General features: G+C 45.3%; 2 protein-coding genes across 2 annotated transcripts in view; one reads left to right on the top strand and one right to left on the bottom strand.

Annotated features, from left to right (window-relative positions):
* Positions 1 to 14,848, bottom strand: part of LOC116840732 (protein lines) — a 119,892-nt gene that overhangs the window by 53,315 nt on the left and 51,729 nt on the right. The gene's annotated exons all lie outside the window — the stretch shown is intronic.
* LOC116840731 overlaps positions 7,304 to 14,848 on the top strand; it is a 49,976-nt gene continuing 42,431 nt past the window's right edge. Inside the window, exons 1-2 of the mRNA XM_032807835.1 lie at positions 7,304 to 9,455; positions 10,070 to 12,611. Coding sequence (XP_032663726.1) covers positions 11,148 to 12,611 — 1,464 coding nt within the window. The 5' untranslated portion in view covers positions 7,304 to 9,455; positions 10,070 to 11,147. The remainder of the gene's footprint in view (positions 9,456 to 10,069; positions 12,612 to 14,848) is intronic.

Below are 14,848 nucleotides of genomic sequence, written 5' to 3'. Positions count from 1 at the left end.
AGAGAGAGAGAGAGAGAGAGAGAGAGAGAGAGAGAGAGAGAGAGAGAGAATGGGGGAACGCTGTAGGTCACGTAGCTCGTGAATCATGCAACCTTACCTTTACCTCGTAAGCGATCGCGACTTCTGGGAAACGTCGCGCGGGTGTAACGAACATACAACGTACGACACACACATGTACACGAACGCCCACGCGACCCTGTGACTGAGACCCGCACGGTACTCGCTCGATGCTTCCTCTCTCTGCCTTCTTTCTCTCTTTCCCTCCCTGTCCTTTCCTGTCCGCGACCTCCAAGATAGTCAACCCTCGTGGAAGGTCGCGCCTCGAGCGCAACGAGGTGCAGCGCGGCGGATGTCAGCCGGCTAGAAGCTGCAGTCCCGTCGTAGGAACAGCAGTTTGCGGAAATCGGTGGGGCAGAGTTCACGGAACGAGGGTATGCGGGAGCGTAACTCACGGTTACGTTGCGGAGAAAGTTGAAATTGGTGAAACGAAGTTCTTGGGACGGGGAAATTTGTAATTAATTAGGAGTCAAATCGAATTCCCAGAATCTCGCAGCCAGGTCGGTGGGATAACAGGGAACGTCGCGAAATCATATGAATGAGCACTCTGCAGAAATGATAATTCATATCAACGTGACACGATTAATAAATGTTACATCAACGCATCGGTTGTTGAACGTTTCTTAAAGTATATTGCGCCATAAATGTAAATCGTACAGTTTTCAAACAATATTGTTTCGCAGAATGTTGCCACATCGACAGAAGTTATTTCTTAGCCACAGCGTTATTTCTTGTGAAATAAGAGGGGACTGCGAAACAGTTCCTTCGATAATTGGCGAGAAAAAAAATAAAAGGACCCGGAATATGTGACAAGAAAATTCGAAAAAGTACACAGTTTCGAGGAGACAAGATACAAATCTGCGAACCATATCTGCGACACTGGTGCTAATTTACGGTCGCGAGTAATTCGCAATAATTTGCTTCCACTTTCTACGCTTAACGGTACCGCGACTTAAAGAACGTTTCGCAGGAAAACGAACTTCTTTTTCTTTCTGGCCGCGCGGCGCGTCTTTGTCCACCATTCCGGAGAATTCAAGATAATCGTTTCTGAGTCCTTTTCGCTCGGTGAGGTAGAATACAACGATGAAGAGATAGCGCGACAGGTGAAGTCCGTGTTCCGCGATATTAACAAAGTGGAGATCGAAACTGATATCTGACTACAACTTTGGCACTTGTGCTTAACCGGTGAGATGCACTTTAACGATTTCCTGATGTCCGTTATATTTCCTCTCAACATTAACCTTAGAACCCTAAAACATGGGTAATATTTATCCAGACCAACTGTTTAAACGTTATCGTTTTTACAAACATATATCTTTTATTATCTTTTTTCAACATTATTTAATTACGAAGATAGGTCCACGATTAATAGGTCCATATTCCTCGATGTTTTCTACATTTGAAAAACAAATGTTGAATTTTGATCAACTTTTTTTACTCACAACTCATGATCAACTCATTTTTAGTAAGAAGTTATGAGCAAGTATGAAAACGCTCTAGGTAAAGTTTGTTAGGGGTTTGGGATTATCTATGTTTAGGGTTTACGTAACATTTTAGGATTCTAGAATGATTCTAGGATGTTTAGGATTCTAGGGTTAATGCCTTTTTTAATTTTTAGAATTATTAATACTTCTTTTTTACGGAATATAACGTCCTCTTAATACAAGGAGAGAAAAACTATGTTCCTTAGATTTACGTAAATATATTACAATGCAGTACGATCGTTATTTTCTACATATAATTTCTTTGACATATTCAGAGGGAGAAATATATATATATATATATATATATATATATATATATATATATATATATATATATGTTAAGGTGACTATTTTATACGTCACACTTGGGGATGAGAATTATTTCAATTATAATTGCATAGGATGTCCCACTTCTGCCGCGTTAACTTTTTTATAACGCTCGTAACGGAAAGTGTAGGAGGATTTTCGGTCCGGCGAATAATGTATTTTAATTTAGAAGAGTTGGAAGGATACGCGGAATCAGGATGCGGAAATATGGGAATTGAAGCATGACAGTGCAGTCCCGCAACATCGTAGCGGCTGTTCTTTGTCTATGTACCTGAGCATGATCACTCTTCACGCTCATTATCCGCCTGTTCCGCGAATCCGTGGGTGTTTCGCCGTAAAATGCGTCATAGAATCAGCGAATTACCGTCGTAATGGAAATGTAACAGCTCATTTTTTCTCTTTCGCTTTTATTAATCTGAAGGCTCCGGCGGAGCTGAACTCGAGGATTTATTTCCTCTGAAAACTGGTTTTGCTTCTGTTGAGTTGACAAGTTTCCTCGTTTAATAATAACGTTATGTTTGTTCTTTGCGCGGTCTTCGCTCGCCAATTTACCAACTCGACCAGGAACTCGATCGTAGGCGACTCGTATACATATGCATACACATCTATTAATATCCCGATTGTTCGCACTTCGCGGTTACGCTTCGCCGCGCTAATATTAATTACACCCCGCGGCCATTCGGCTTAGATATTCCGAAACGTACACAATTATGAGCGCACGAATGTGTCGCGGAGCACAGGATTCGGGCTCCATCAGCTAATGCTTCCACGGAAGCGTTCGCACCTTTCGGACGCTACCGGGTCACCGTTCATTATTTTAACATTCGTGCTATCCAACGACTGATGTATCCATCCCACGTAGATGTATTCATCTACGCTACTTCTGAGAAGCGCTGTACTCCGCGCTGTACATCGCATACCGGTGCACCGGGTGTAAGTACGCCCCAGAGACCGGTGAATTATGACATATTTGCGGTCGAGGATCTTCCCCCGACTCTGCGTGTCGCGTAGGAGAGACCTTTCGGCCACGGTCCGAGCTTGTGAAAACCCCCACGCAATATACGCACGCACCCGCACACAGGCACACCACGTGCACAGGCGGTGCCGGTCGTGAGCGTGCATTCCTGATGTCTTCCTTACGAGCGTGCACCGGCCGGACCACCGTCTGCCGATTTAGGCCGCTCTCACCACGGTTCGAACCGCACGAACCGTTGTGCCACCCTATGTAACGCGTGCACGAGATATCTGTGTCATTCTTGCTGATATGAAGCTTTGTTATTGTAATTTTGATTACGATGTCGTGTCCCCCGCGAGAAGAAGGAAAAATCGGTGAGTTAAAGTAAAGAATTCATCCAGATGCATGTACTTATAATCTTGGATAATTTTATCGCTTTGATTTTTTAGTATGAATATTTAAACTCTCAATATAGAATACATGTATGTATTTCATATATGTAGATTTTAATATATGGTGAAAGTTTACATATTCGTACTTAAAGGTACGAAACAGTAAGAATATTCAAGATTGAGTACGTGTCCAGGTACTTGGTATTTTTATCTTAACGTGACGATGGCATAACTAAGTGCGTTTTGGCTGAGGCAAACAAGATTTTTGGTTCTTCAGAACCGAATTTGATTCACATACAGAGAGAATATTATAGTTTTTTTCTTTTTTCATAAAAATTCTTTTCAATTTTACTATATTTCTAGTAGTGTAAAAATAGACTGTCAGTAAGGTCTACCTTGCCAAGGAACATAGTAAATTTTTCTAGCAACATAGGAATTTTTTAATAGCACATACGAAATGAAAGGACTATAAAGTACTGTAGAATGTCTACATCCATTTCTTGGTTACAAAATTCTATAATAATTTTGTTATTATTATATTTTACTTATGTCATTGTCATAATTAATTCAACCTACATTTTCTCTGCTTTTGACTCGAGATTAAGAGAGATTGGAGATTAAAATTGGGGATTTTCTGGCTGACGAATTTAGGACCTTATTAGGCTAAATTACGATGAATCAGAAATGCACGCGACACACGCGACGACTAGACTTCGATTAGTCGTCTCGTCGGGTCTCGTCGAGAGTCAGGAGAAAATTTAGAAACATCAAAATCCGCTGACACGCCACACTTTCCTTCGCGCAACCGCGACATTTTGGAAAAGGCACTCCGTCTGAGACTTCTCAATATTTCATCGAAGCGCGGCCGCGCGGTATTGATTTACGATTCTTACCTGAAACTGTGTGAAACCGGCTTTATGCACCATCGTATCCCGATTACCTGGAAGGAAGACACGCGCGTTTCGGTCCCTCGCACAGCCTGTTATCCATAATGGACAATGTATCTCGGAGAATTGTTATAAATTTTACATTCTCCGTCGCGTAAGAGCGAAATTAATACGGGACAAATTAATTCGGGGAAGAGAGAGAGAAAGAGAGAGAGAGGGAGAGAGAGAGAGAGAGAGAGAGAGCGCCGATCACTGATTAACTTTTCACGTCCGCGATTTTACTACCGGGGGTGATTCCGCGTATCTACGATTGTCCTTTCACTTCTCGCGACATCCCGCTATCTCGCTAATGTCCCGAGATTAAAGGATCATCACGCGACTCTCTCTCGTCTTCCGCGAAAAAAGGTGAGGAGCTTGCACGTGCGACTGTATAGTTTCCTCGAAATCGATCGACGATTTCCGAGAGGTGACTTCATTCAGGGATTCCGTCGCGGTCACGCTTTCATTTCGTCCAATCGTGTGCTGCTCGCGAGAAGGTGGAGAATGCCAGGTACCGACACCCACGTTTGCGTCACGTGTGTGTACGTGCGAATTTCCACCTTAACGATGAGGACGCGCGTAAAGCCCGAATCGTCACGTATTCACGCGCCGATCGATAGACGAGTATCCGTCCACGTACGCTCGATTTTCCTGCTGACTCTGCCGATGATTAACAACCTGGACGTACTGTACGAGCTGTACGCGCCAAAGCTCACAGGAGTCGCTTAGAAATTTGCTGCTCCTCTGTATCGGTCATTTCTTTGCAGGGAACTGATCGGCTGTAAAGCGTCAAATTTTTCGACGCTATCAAATACTTTGGTGCTCTTCAAATATCTGCGAAAACACTTTCCATTGAAATAGACTCTAGTCTCGCTCTTGTATTAAGTACTTTCCACTTTCTACTCCTTTTTTACTTTCCTTCCTGATAAAAATGTGACAGCCGAATATACCCGGGCGAGCCAGAGAAGTGGGACGTGATTCTTTGTAGGGGCAAAGGCTCGAATTAACTTTTCCCGACCCAGATTTCATTTCGAGTTACATTTAGCGCACATGCCCCGCGCATAAAATCGCTAAAAGCGCTATTTCTAAAAACTTATTTCTTCCTCGCGCGCCTCGTGGTTAATAGTACACGGCGGCTGTCGCGGATAGACGATGGAACCTGACGAAAGCCACGACGACTGCGACATGTCGTTCGTTATCACCGGAAGAAAGACTAAGTGGAACGCTAAACGAGAAAATCGAAGGCGCGAGGTTATGCGATTGCACTAATCAGAGGTCACATAAAAGTCGATGCGGATATATAATGCCTATTCCGTGGCGCTGAGGACACACACGTTAGACTGATATATGACAGTACGTAGTGATGCGATTTTCCAACTTTAATCGTCAACATTCTCTTCCTAACTGCATCATCATCGATAAATCATCGCCCAAGTGCCCGCGCCTTTGCGCCATTAAGATTTTTATAGCTCAGAAATTATGAAAAATTTTAAAGAATTTTTAGAGGAAATTGAAGATTAATTTATATTATATCTAAAAGTGCTCTCGTTAACAATTTGATATCTAATATAAGACATTTATTCTGAATCAAAAGTTATTTTAAATGTAAGCCCAGCACACATGATGACGTCAAATGACCTTCTAATGACGTACAAATGACATGAATCTCTGGCGTCAATGATACTTCATTAATGCGTCGTTTAATGTCACGCTACTACTTGAAGGCATTTTAAATCATGTCATTATGAGAATAAATGATATTGCTATCTTTAGTAAAGATGCAATTAAAAAATAATGACAAAAATCTCAACTTTTTATACATGTACTTTTCAAGGTATTCAAAGTACTATATGTAATGTTTCATATTGTGGTTCAGAAATTAAAAATTTAAAAGTCAGAAATAATATAAACTAAGGTGAATAAACTATAAAAATGTAATGTCAGTATTTCAAATTTTCTAATTTCTAATTTTCAGATACTTTTTGCAAGGACTATACGGGCAATACGTTCTTAAAACGCGCCGTTAACCCCTTACAGGTATGCAAAATCACAATATCCTTTCCTTTATCGTTGTGGATAAAGTCGATGTAATATAATTTCTTAGTTTCTCGAAGGATACACACACACAATATGTAAAATAACCTCTTTCTTATCTTCCAGAGCTTAGCATTATAAAGAATCGATTTTTACATAACATACATTGCGTAATCATAGAAAGTAATATAAACGCGTGGGTGAGTGAACACATATACGTTCTCTCACCGCGTCTGGAACGCGATTTCCTTAACGCTCCTCCGTTTCGCCCGTTTGAGCATTTCTTTTCAGGAATCGCACTCGCTCACTCATAACCTGCAAATACAAAGTCTCTTGAAATCGCGCTAGTCTCGTCAGCCGCGATCACGAGCGTTCCCTTTCCCTTGCGCGACTCAGGTATATATGGCGCTTCTTGATGAAAAAAAGAAAAGGAAGAAGAAAAAAGAGAGAAGAATACCTCTCGTCGGAGTAAATGCAGCGTTGCGCTCGCGTGTAACTTAATACGAAGCCCCGCGCCGTCGTCGAAAGCGGACGGATAAATCACGGCGGAAGGTCGCTCGTCGAGACTCGATTACGCCTCGCAATTAAACTTCGGAGCGACGCGACGTGCAGCTGAATTCAACGGCGAAGGGCCGCGGGGAGGAGCGGCAGGGGAGTGGCACGCGGGGAATTCGATCGCCTTGTACTTCGCCAACGTGTAATCGCGCGTGGTATCGCGCTCCTGAGGCGCCATGACGCGCGCCAAGCCAGCCGGCGAACGAGCGCAACGGTAGGCTCGCTCAGAGAGATCTCGATCTCGATGGGTATCGATGCCGATCGAGATATCGAATCTCACGACATGTCAGAGGTTAGCAAAACTTTAATGCCAATACATGTGTATGTGGCGTTGGGACGGAATTCCAAGAGAAGCCTGGAGTCAAAATTGAGATTAAAGTTGAACTTTAATACTAAGTTCTATCGTCTAATCGCCGCTACGTAATCCCATCTACAACAGTGTAGTAAGTTTTAAGTCTTAAAAAATTAACAAATCACGGTCAAATTATAGAGGAATAATCAATTGTGATTGGTCAATTTCTTACGGCTTAAAACTTACTACCCCTATTGTAGATCGGGCCTCTGATTTTCGAAAATATATCGCATACGATATTTCATGAAAAACTAAAGTTGATGTTACGTATACTATAGCTTTTCACTAAATATCGTATGCGATATATTTTCGAGAATCAGGATCCGGGACTAAAGCCCGAATCAGACTGCCAATTGATAATTGGCGATTGATGTTTAACCAATTAGTAGTTACTTTGCTTTAATTAGTTGAAAACTAATCGTCAATCGCCAATTGTCAATCAGCAATCGCTAGTCTGATTCGGACCTTAGGACGTATTCGAAATTGTTCGGACGTAACTTGATTATTGGGATATACTTTGGATCATTTCCAAAAAGGAAATTTAAACTTTAAACTTTGTCATCCAATTATCGTAGAGTGGCGTTGGGACATTGCCTTATTAGAAGTCTGGAGTCACATATTGAAAGAAAGAAGGAAAAGAAAGAAAAACTTCAATGCTCTTCTTCGTGGAACGGCGCGCGTAATTCCCGTATCCGACTACGAATTGAAGATTGCAATCGGAGCAATCAAGTAAAGTAGAATCAAGATTTGGATCAGCCGATCGGTCTGGTTGCAATCCTCCATCTATAGACTAATATGGACGTAACAGAACTCTCGAGCAGCTGGAGCCGCGATTCTGCGTGTATCGCGAGATGAATGTATTAAATTTGCATGTATTAAGGTTAGGTTAGGTTCGCACGATATTTGTCGCGCGCGTCACATATAGATCAGCTCGTATCGGTCTATTCTTTCTTAGCCTTCTAACCTTAGCGTAGCTATGCGTACTACACATTGAAGGGAAAAAGAGGAGGGGGCACAAGTGTCGAAACAAAGTGTAAAAAGCGCAACTGGAACAGACCCTACTATATGCGACTCTATTCACTCACGAACGTTCATGCATTTCAAGTCTGAGAGAGTCGATGTCTGAGAGAAATTCGCGGCGTCTAAACTACCAAGCTATATATGTATACATATGTTGATGTATGTATACATATCTCGCTGCTGTCCGTTGCAAAACAGAGACGTGAAACCGTTAGGCCTGTTCTTTTTAGCTGAACTACACCTGCACTGCAACTTCGTTCCTTTTCCATTCAACGCTAGGTCGGGTGCTTTCCATTTGGTAACACAAGTCGACTTCTCGTGCTATTTCTGCTTTCCTTGTAATGTATGTCGCAATACGTCAGTGATTCAAATCAATTTCGATTGACTTTACGTTTACTGAGAGAGTTGAACTGGTTGCCGATACAGAGTCGAAGGAAAAATAGTCCCAGGCTGCAATAAATATGAAAAATCTTTATGGCCTCGTTCACATCGATCATTCAATCGTGTAATAACGTTATACTAAATTATCTTTATCTCGGTGATTTATACAACGACGGTGTAACAAATTGGTACGAAATTGAAATTAATAGAAAATTATTGGTTAGTATGAAACGCGCGAACGATGTCACACACTGTAGTATCTCTTATAATAAATAATAAAAAATCTAAAAAAAATTTTATATATATATATATATGACAATAAATTACAATAAATTATTACAAACATCCATATTGTACATTATAATCTGTTTAAAATATTTACTTAGAATAGTAATAATAATTGTATTTAGTTGTTTCATTCAACTACATTCAATTACATTCAATTAGACTAATGAATGAAATCTGAACATATGGGAAACGACTTTTACGCGCGTGCACGCATCGTAATTGCTTTCCATTTATCATATTGACTTGAGCTATAGACTTGAGCTAACTCGAGTTGACGCAAGTGTCTACATAAGTCATGTAAATGGAAAGCAGCCGTAATACACTCGCTTCACTCTAAAGGCAAAAAGTGCAGCCTGGTTCAGCTAAAAAGAGCAGACCTGTATTGCTCGCGCGAAATCGACAATCGCGGCGACTTTCGACTCGACGCGCACTTCGGCCCGCTGCGCCGCGACTCTAGAAACGCGGTGTTTCTTACGCGCCAAACGAAATGGCGGATCGTCCTCTCGAATTGCCGGTCGGTTACCTTGCTCGGTCCTCAGGCAGCCGCACGCAATTCCGAGAAGGGCGGCCCTTTACTCAACTCGACTGTATTAACACGAGGAGAGCAGTTCTGCGATCGCGAGAGGCAGCGCGGTTCGAGCGAGCAGCGGCGAAACACTCGGAGGACACTCGGATTTTGACGCGGTAAGATTTCGACGACTGTACGTTACAATGAATGGCGATTAATTACGCATCGTAAATCATTCGCGCGCGACGCCCCCCGAATGTGTTCAAATATCCTCCTACTACGTGTTTGAGGCAAATCGATATCACAGAGATCAAACCGGTCCTAACCTTCGTCTTGGTGGATACGCGCGTACATGGATTTCGGAAAGTATTCGCGTTATTACGTTAATTTATTCGGAATATTGTATATCTTTATGACACCGTTATACTCCATGCGATTACCCTTCGGATGGCCTAGAAATATCTTGCGCTGTTTGGAGCAAATGGGCGTCAAACCATTACTTATCAAACCAGTTTGGACGATAAAAGCGTAAGTGTCGTCCCACCAAGGACGTGACGTGTGTGTACGATATGCCGTGTGGAAAAATATGTGACATCTCATCCGGGATCGGTCACATCTTCGCGAGGTTGCTCCACGAGAGAGGCGAAAGCGTAACCATGCGCTCTGCACGCGAGAACATCGAACGGCGCGTGTGAGAAATTCCCTCCGAAGATCAATATTGCTCCCTTATTATAATCGTCGCTCGACACGATCTCCTCCGGATGCTCTATAAATTTCTCCCAACCAGCAGAACAAATTGGGATCACGGCGATCGAAGGCAGGATATCCAACGGATACGTGTGGGAAATGCTTCTATTCATTCACCCCATTCGGCGACACCTTCGGCGCTCACGCTGCGCTCACTTCTCTGTTGCGCTGCGCGAAGCGGCGGCGGCGGCGGTGGCGGCGGTGGTGGCGGCGGCGGCGGCGGCGGCAAGCTTGGAGAGAGACAGGCGGGAGTAGCCGCTGGATATATACATGCACACGCAATATCATAGCAGCGAACAGTCGACACGCGGCACTCGTACGAAGCGGGTCGTGCTCTCCTTCCTCCTCCGATCCTGTAGACGAGGGAGAGAAAGGGAGAGAGAGAGAAACGTAGAATCAAAGACGAAGGAGAAGAAGAAAAAGAAGTGACTCGTGAGAAGTGAACACCATCACCCCGTATTCCCGGTCTTCCACGGCGGAGCAGTCGAGATTAAACAATCGCGACATCGTCGGTCGATCTTACGGATTGATAATCGCGCGATTACAACCGCGACCGCGTCTCCTACAATGAGCATCACGGCGTTCCGCGCCGCGTCGTCGTCGTTTTTCGCCAAGCACGACGCGAGACCGCACAATCGGACGTCCAGCCCGCGTGATTTCCCACGTCCCGTAGGGTACTGTTCCTTTTAGGATGCTACACCGGCTCCGCGACGATCGATCAGCCCGCTGCTGAATCGCTCCCGATCATCGGAACTTCAGCCGCGCGTCAGCAAAACAAGGCCAGCGGAACGGTACCTCCTTCGCGTGGGCTCTGCGTGACTTGGAACTTTGTGAGATCGACGACGACAACGATCTTCCGCTTCTAATCGACGAACGCGCGGAATCAAGCGCCTCAGGAAAGAGTACGTTGTCCCTTGGCGGATACTGACGTTCACCGCGGTGTTTACCCGCGATATTGATTGTCGAGTGTAATCAGAACACACTTTCGCGAGTCGTCCTCGCAGCAAGGACACCGACCGGCGCGGCACCGCAGAAAACGGGTCACGAAACGTCCGACGTGCAGCCCGCGCTCCGACAGTAGCCGGTCGCGCCCGACCGGCCGCGAAATCGTGTACCTGGCTATGGGCAAGCTCCCAATAATCCCTCGACGTGACACCCGTGACAACACAAGGGGGACCAGCAAGGAGGAGAAGGCGAGGACAGCGGCAACAGCAGCAGGAGCAGTGGCCGTCGGTGGTGCCGTATCGCGATCCAGCGCGGCTAATAGCGCGATCGCCGATAGCGCTGCCGCCGATCGCGATCGCCGGCTCCACGGCGACGTTGATAAGGATCCGCGCCGGCCCGACGGCGGCCCGCCAAGAGGATGCGCAAGGAGGAGATCGGCGAGGAATCGATCGATCTCGGAGATTACTGATCACACCAAGCCTTTCGGCGGGATCGTCGGCGCCTCGAGCGATTCAGCACGTTGGAGGTGTCAGGACGCCGTCGTCGTCGGCACGACGCGACCACGCAGGAATACCTGGCACGCCGATCGCCCAGGAGGCGAGAGCGCCGACGAGGTGGCGGATATCGGAACGGGATCCGACGTCAGCAATAGTAATGTCGAGGGGAACGTCCGCGTGCTCGACGCGCCGAGCGTATTCGGGCCACGTCGTCGGGACGTCAGGATCGCCGGTGACGAGCGCACTTGTTGCGCGAGCGACGTCGTCGCCTCTCTTCACGCACGACGGCCTCGCGACCGCGTGATCCGCGCCGGGCCTAGCTCCAACGGGCGCGTCGTCGAACGGCGAACTTGGCGCAGCGGCGATGCCCAGCCGGCTCGCAGCAGGTCCATCGGTGCGGCTATCGGTATCCCGGAGACCGGTCAGATGCTTCATAGCACAGTAGGTAGTATTACGATCGTAAACACTGAACGGGAAGGTCGCAATCGGTTCTCTGTGGCGCGCATCGGCACCGCGGATGTTTGCGAGGCGAACGTCTGGTCCAAAGGCACCGTAAGTAAGACGTCCGGGCACGCTGGCGCGAACAGCAGATCGCTGATAACCGAGGCCCGAGGGTCGATCGGCGACGCGGAACGCGTCGGAGGACGCTCGGAGGAAGCCGGCAGTGGTAATGGCATCGGCGAACCCTCGCCACATCGGAGTGGATCGGTCGCCAGGCTGACCGAGATCGGCGTCGCCGATTCTTCATACGTGAAACGGTCGCGCTGCCTCGCCTGGGAGGCAGCCAACGGCACGACGGTCCCGTCGTCTGTGGGAGAGACGATCGCGCGACTCGTGCCTGACAAATCGCGACCAAGGCGGACCAAGACGGACACGTGCTGGAGACTGCCGGCCACGAGGCTCGGCTTCGTCTTACGGACTCTTCTGTTGGGCCTGCTCGCGAGGAGTTTGCTCTGCGACGCGGTGCTGGGCGCTCCATCGTCGTCCACGGCCGATCTGAACGACCGCTCGGTCGTCTTCGAGGACAGCGTCGAGCAGGAGCCGATGATGCCGGGGAACGACTTACGTGAGGGCGAACTGGAGATCATCCGCAGGAGCATCGTGCAGGGTCTTGGGCTCCAGAGGATACCGGATGCCTCGAAGGTGAGTCTTATCTCTCTGAATTATCACTCTTCGCGGAGGCGGCTGGACTTGACTTGACGGGGGAATGAGTGTGACGAAAGTGCATGACGTTTTTACGAGAACGCAACATTACTTAGATACGATATCGGCACGAAAATAATATACTAATATAGGGTGTCGAAATGTAGAGCTGGCGAGTAGAATTAGTAGTTTAAATAGCATCAATACTTGAGAATCGTGAGAAGAACGGCACTTCACGGGGGTTCCGTTGGAAAAGAATCGTCCTCAGATGAGAAACCTACAGATCTACACCTGAGAAGGTGGCAACGAGAAAATTCTCACGGAACACCCAGTATAGTAGTGGATTGGCACCGAATGGTACTGTCATTTGGATTATATGAAATCGGTCTCGCAAAAAAGTAAGACCTCGCTGCTTGTATCAACGATCCGCGCTTGAGAAAGAAGACCTTTCGATAAATCCTAAATTATTGCAGCGACGATAAGAGGCTAACGCGGACGCGCGACAACGACAACGACGACGACGAAGAAGTCGTGCTCATTCGCGGCTTCGAGTTCGTTGATCGAGGCGTCGTTGAGATTACTCGAGTGGAAAGCGACACAGTGAGTCTCCGATGCTCTTTCCGCGCTGAGAGATAGAAAAATCTTCTGAACCGTCTTATCTCGAGTTTTTACTCTTTTATCGCAATTCGATCCCACGCTAGAAAACAGAATCACAGCCGTATTTAGCTTGAAATTTGAAGTTCGCTGTAAGATCGTCATTTCAAAGTCGAGAGGAAATGCACAGTTCTCTTCATAGTGACACAGTCTGGCTATATTCGCTGCGGCAGCAAAAATGTGGCTAATATATTACGTCCTAACTTTAATTAAAGCTATTTGACAGCAAAATATTATTTTGCTAGACTTTTAACAGCAAAAACGCTGTAAAAGCTAATAAAAAAGTCCAAATGCAAGTTATTTTAGCTGTATTAATAACTGTAAACTCGCGGTGACGTTTATCAGAAAGATCAAAACTAGCCGCGGCCATTTCAGCTACTAATTTTTGTGAAGTCACTGCAATAACAAAAGTCAAAATTCACAGATACTTTAGCTATATTAATGCTTGTAAATGCATGATAACAACTATAAAGAAAAATCTGGTTTCATTTTGCTACTTTTGGAATTAGAAAGTGAATAGTTGACAAGTTCTCAAGATGGAAGAAACACTACTGATCGACTTGCAAAAGTTTAAAAAATTTAAAAAGAATAACGTGTCTATCAATTTTATGTTAAGTCTAGGGTGTATCAGCGATAGTCAAGAGACCGAACCCATACATTCATTTATGCGGCTCTAAAATACTTGTGTGTTGTTCTACAAATCAGTGTACTTATGCATTTGTGTCCACACTAGTATACTTATATGCACGTTATAAGTTGTAATAATTTGTGATTGAATATCTATTACTAATTATTAATTTCTATTACTATCTATTAATTTCTAAATTTGAATTAAGCTTAGCAACTTTTTTCTATATGTTTTGTTTATAAGATTCGTGTGTAAATATTAGGACATATGTAAGGGGCGTCGAATACAGTACAGAATTTCCAAACGAAATTTGGGAATGGGACTCTACTTCCTATATCTCGCGCGGTCTGTAAAACTTGTGTATAGATAATGGGATACGTATGTAAGGTATCGCACATAGTACGTCTGCGTGTATATAGCGTGTATATAAATCAGGTGACATCAACAGATCGACTAAAGTCGGATTTAGCGATTCTCTCTCCCTCTTTAGATCGTAATCACACTTACAGCACAGACCAAGGAAGAGGCTTCACTTGACCGCAGTCGCCTCGTCTCTCTCTCTCTCTCGGGCGATTACGTCGCTCGTGATAGTCCGGAAATAGATCTTACGAATTATAGATTCAGCTCGTTCTTGCTCTAGACTCTTCAAGGGTACGTTATATTGCGCCAAGCTCACGTCAAGGTGGCGTATAAATCGCGGGGCGCCCTCGCGGCATTTGCACAAACGCGAATAATGCATAAGCGCTCATTGATTCGTGCGCGGGCGCGGATAGATGTGCATTCCGGTATTTGTAGCTGGCCACTCGTAGCCTGTATGAAGTTAGCCCCCCACTTTTCGAATTTATTAATTTTGACAGTTGTGCTGATTTGTGCTAGGTTTGTGCTACATTGTGCTCGAATTATAAATTTTTAATACGAAAAATGAGCGAGAAAAATGGAAAAAACCGTTTTTTTT

Source organism: Odontomachus brunneus, unplaced genomic scaffold (genome assembly GCF_010583005.1).
Source record: "Odontomachus brunneus isolate Ranch 3 - 2012 unplaced genomic scaffold, Obru_v1 Obru_scaffold_011, whole genome shotgun sequence".
Lineage (NCBI taxonomy): Eukaryota > Metazoa > Arthropoda > Insecta > Hymenoptera > Formicidae > Odontomachus > Odontomachus brunneus.
Note: the sequence above shows the minus strand (reverse complement) of the source record. Positions and strands in the feature narration are given on the sequence as shown.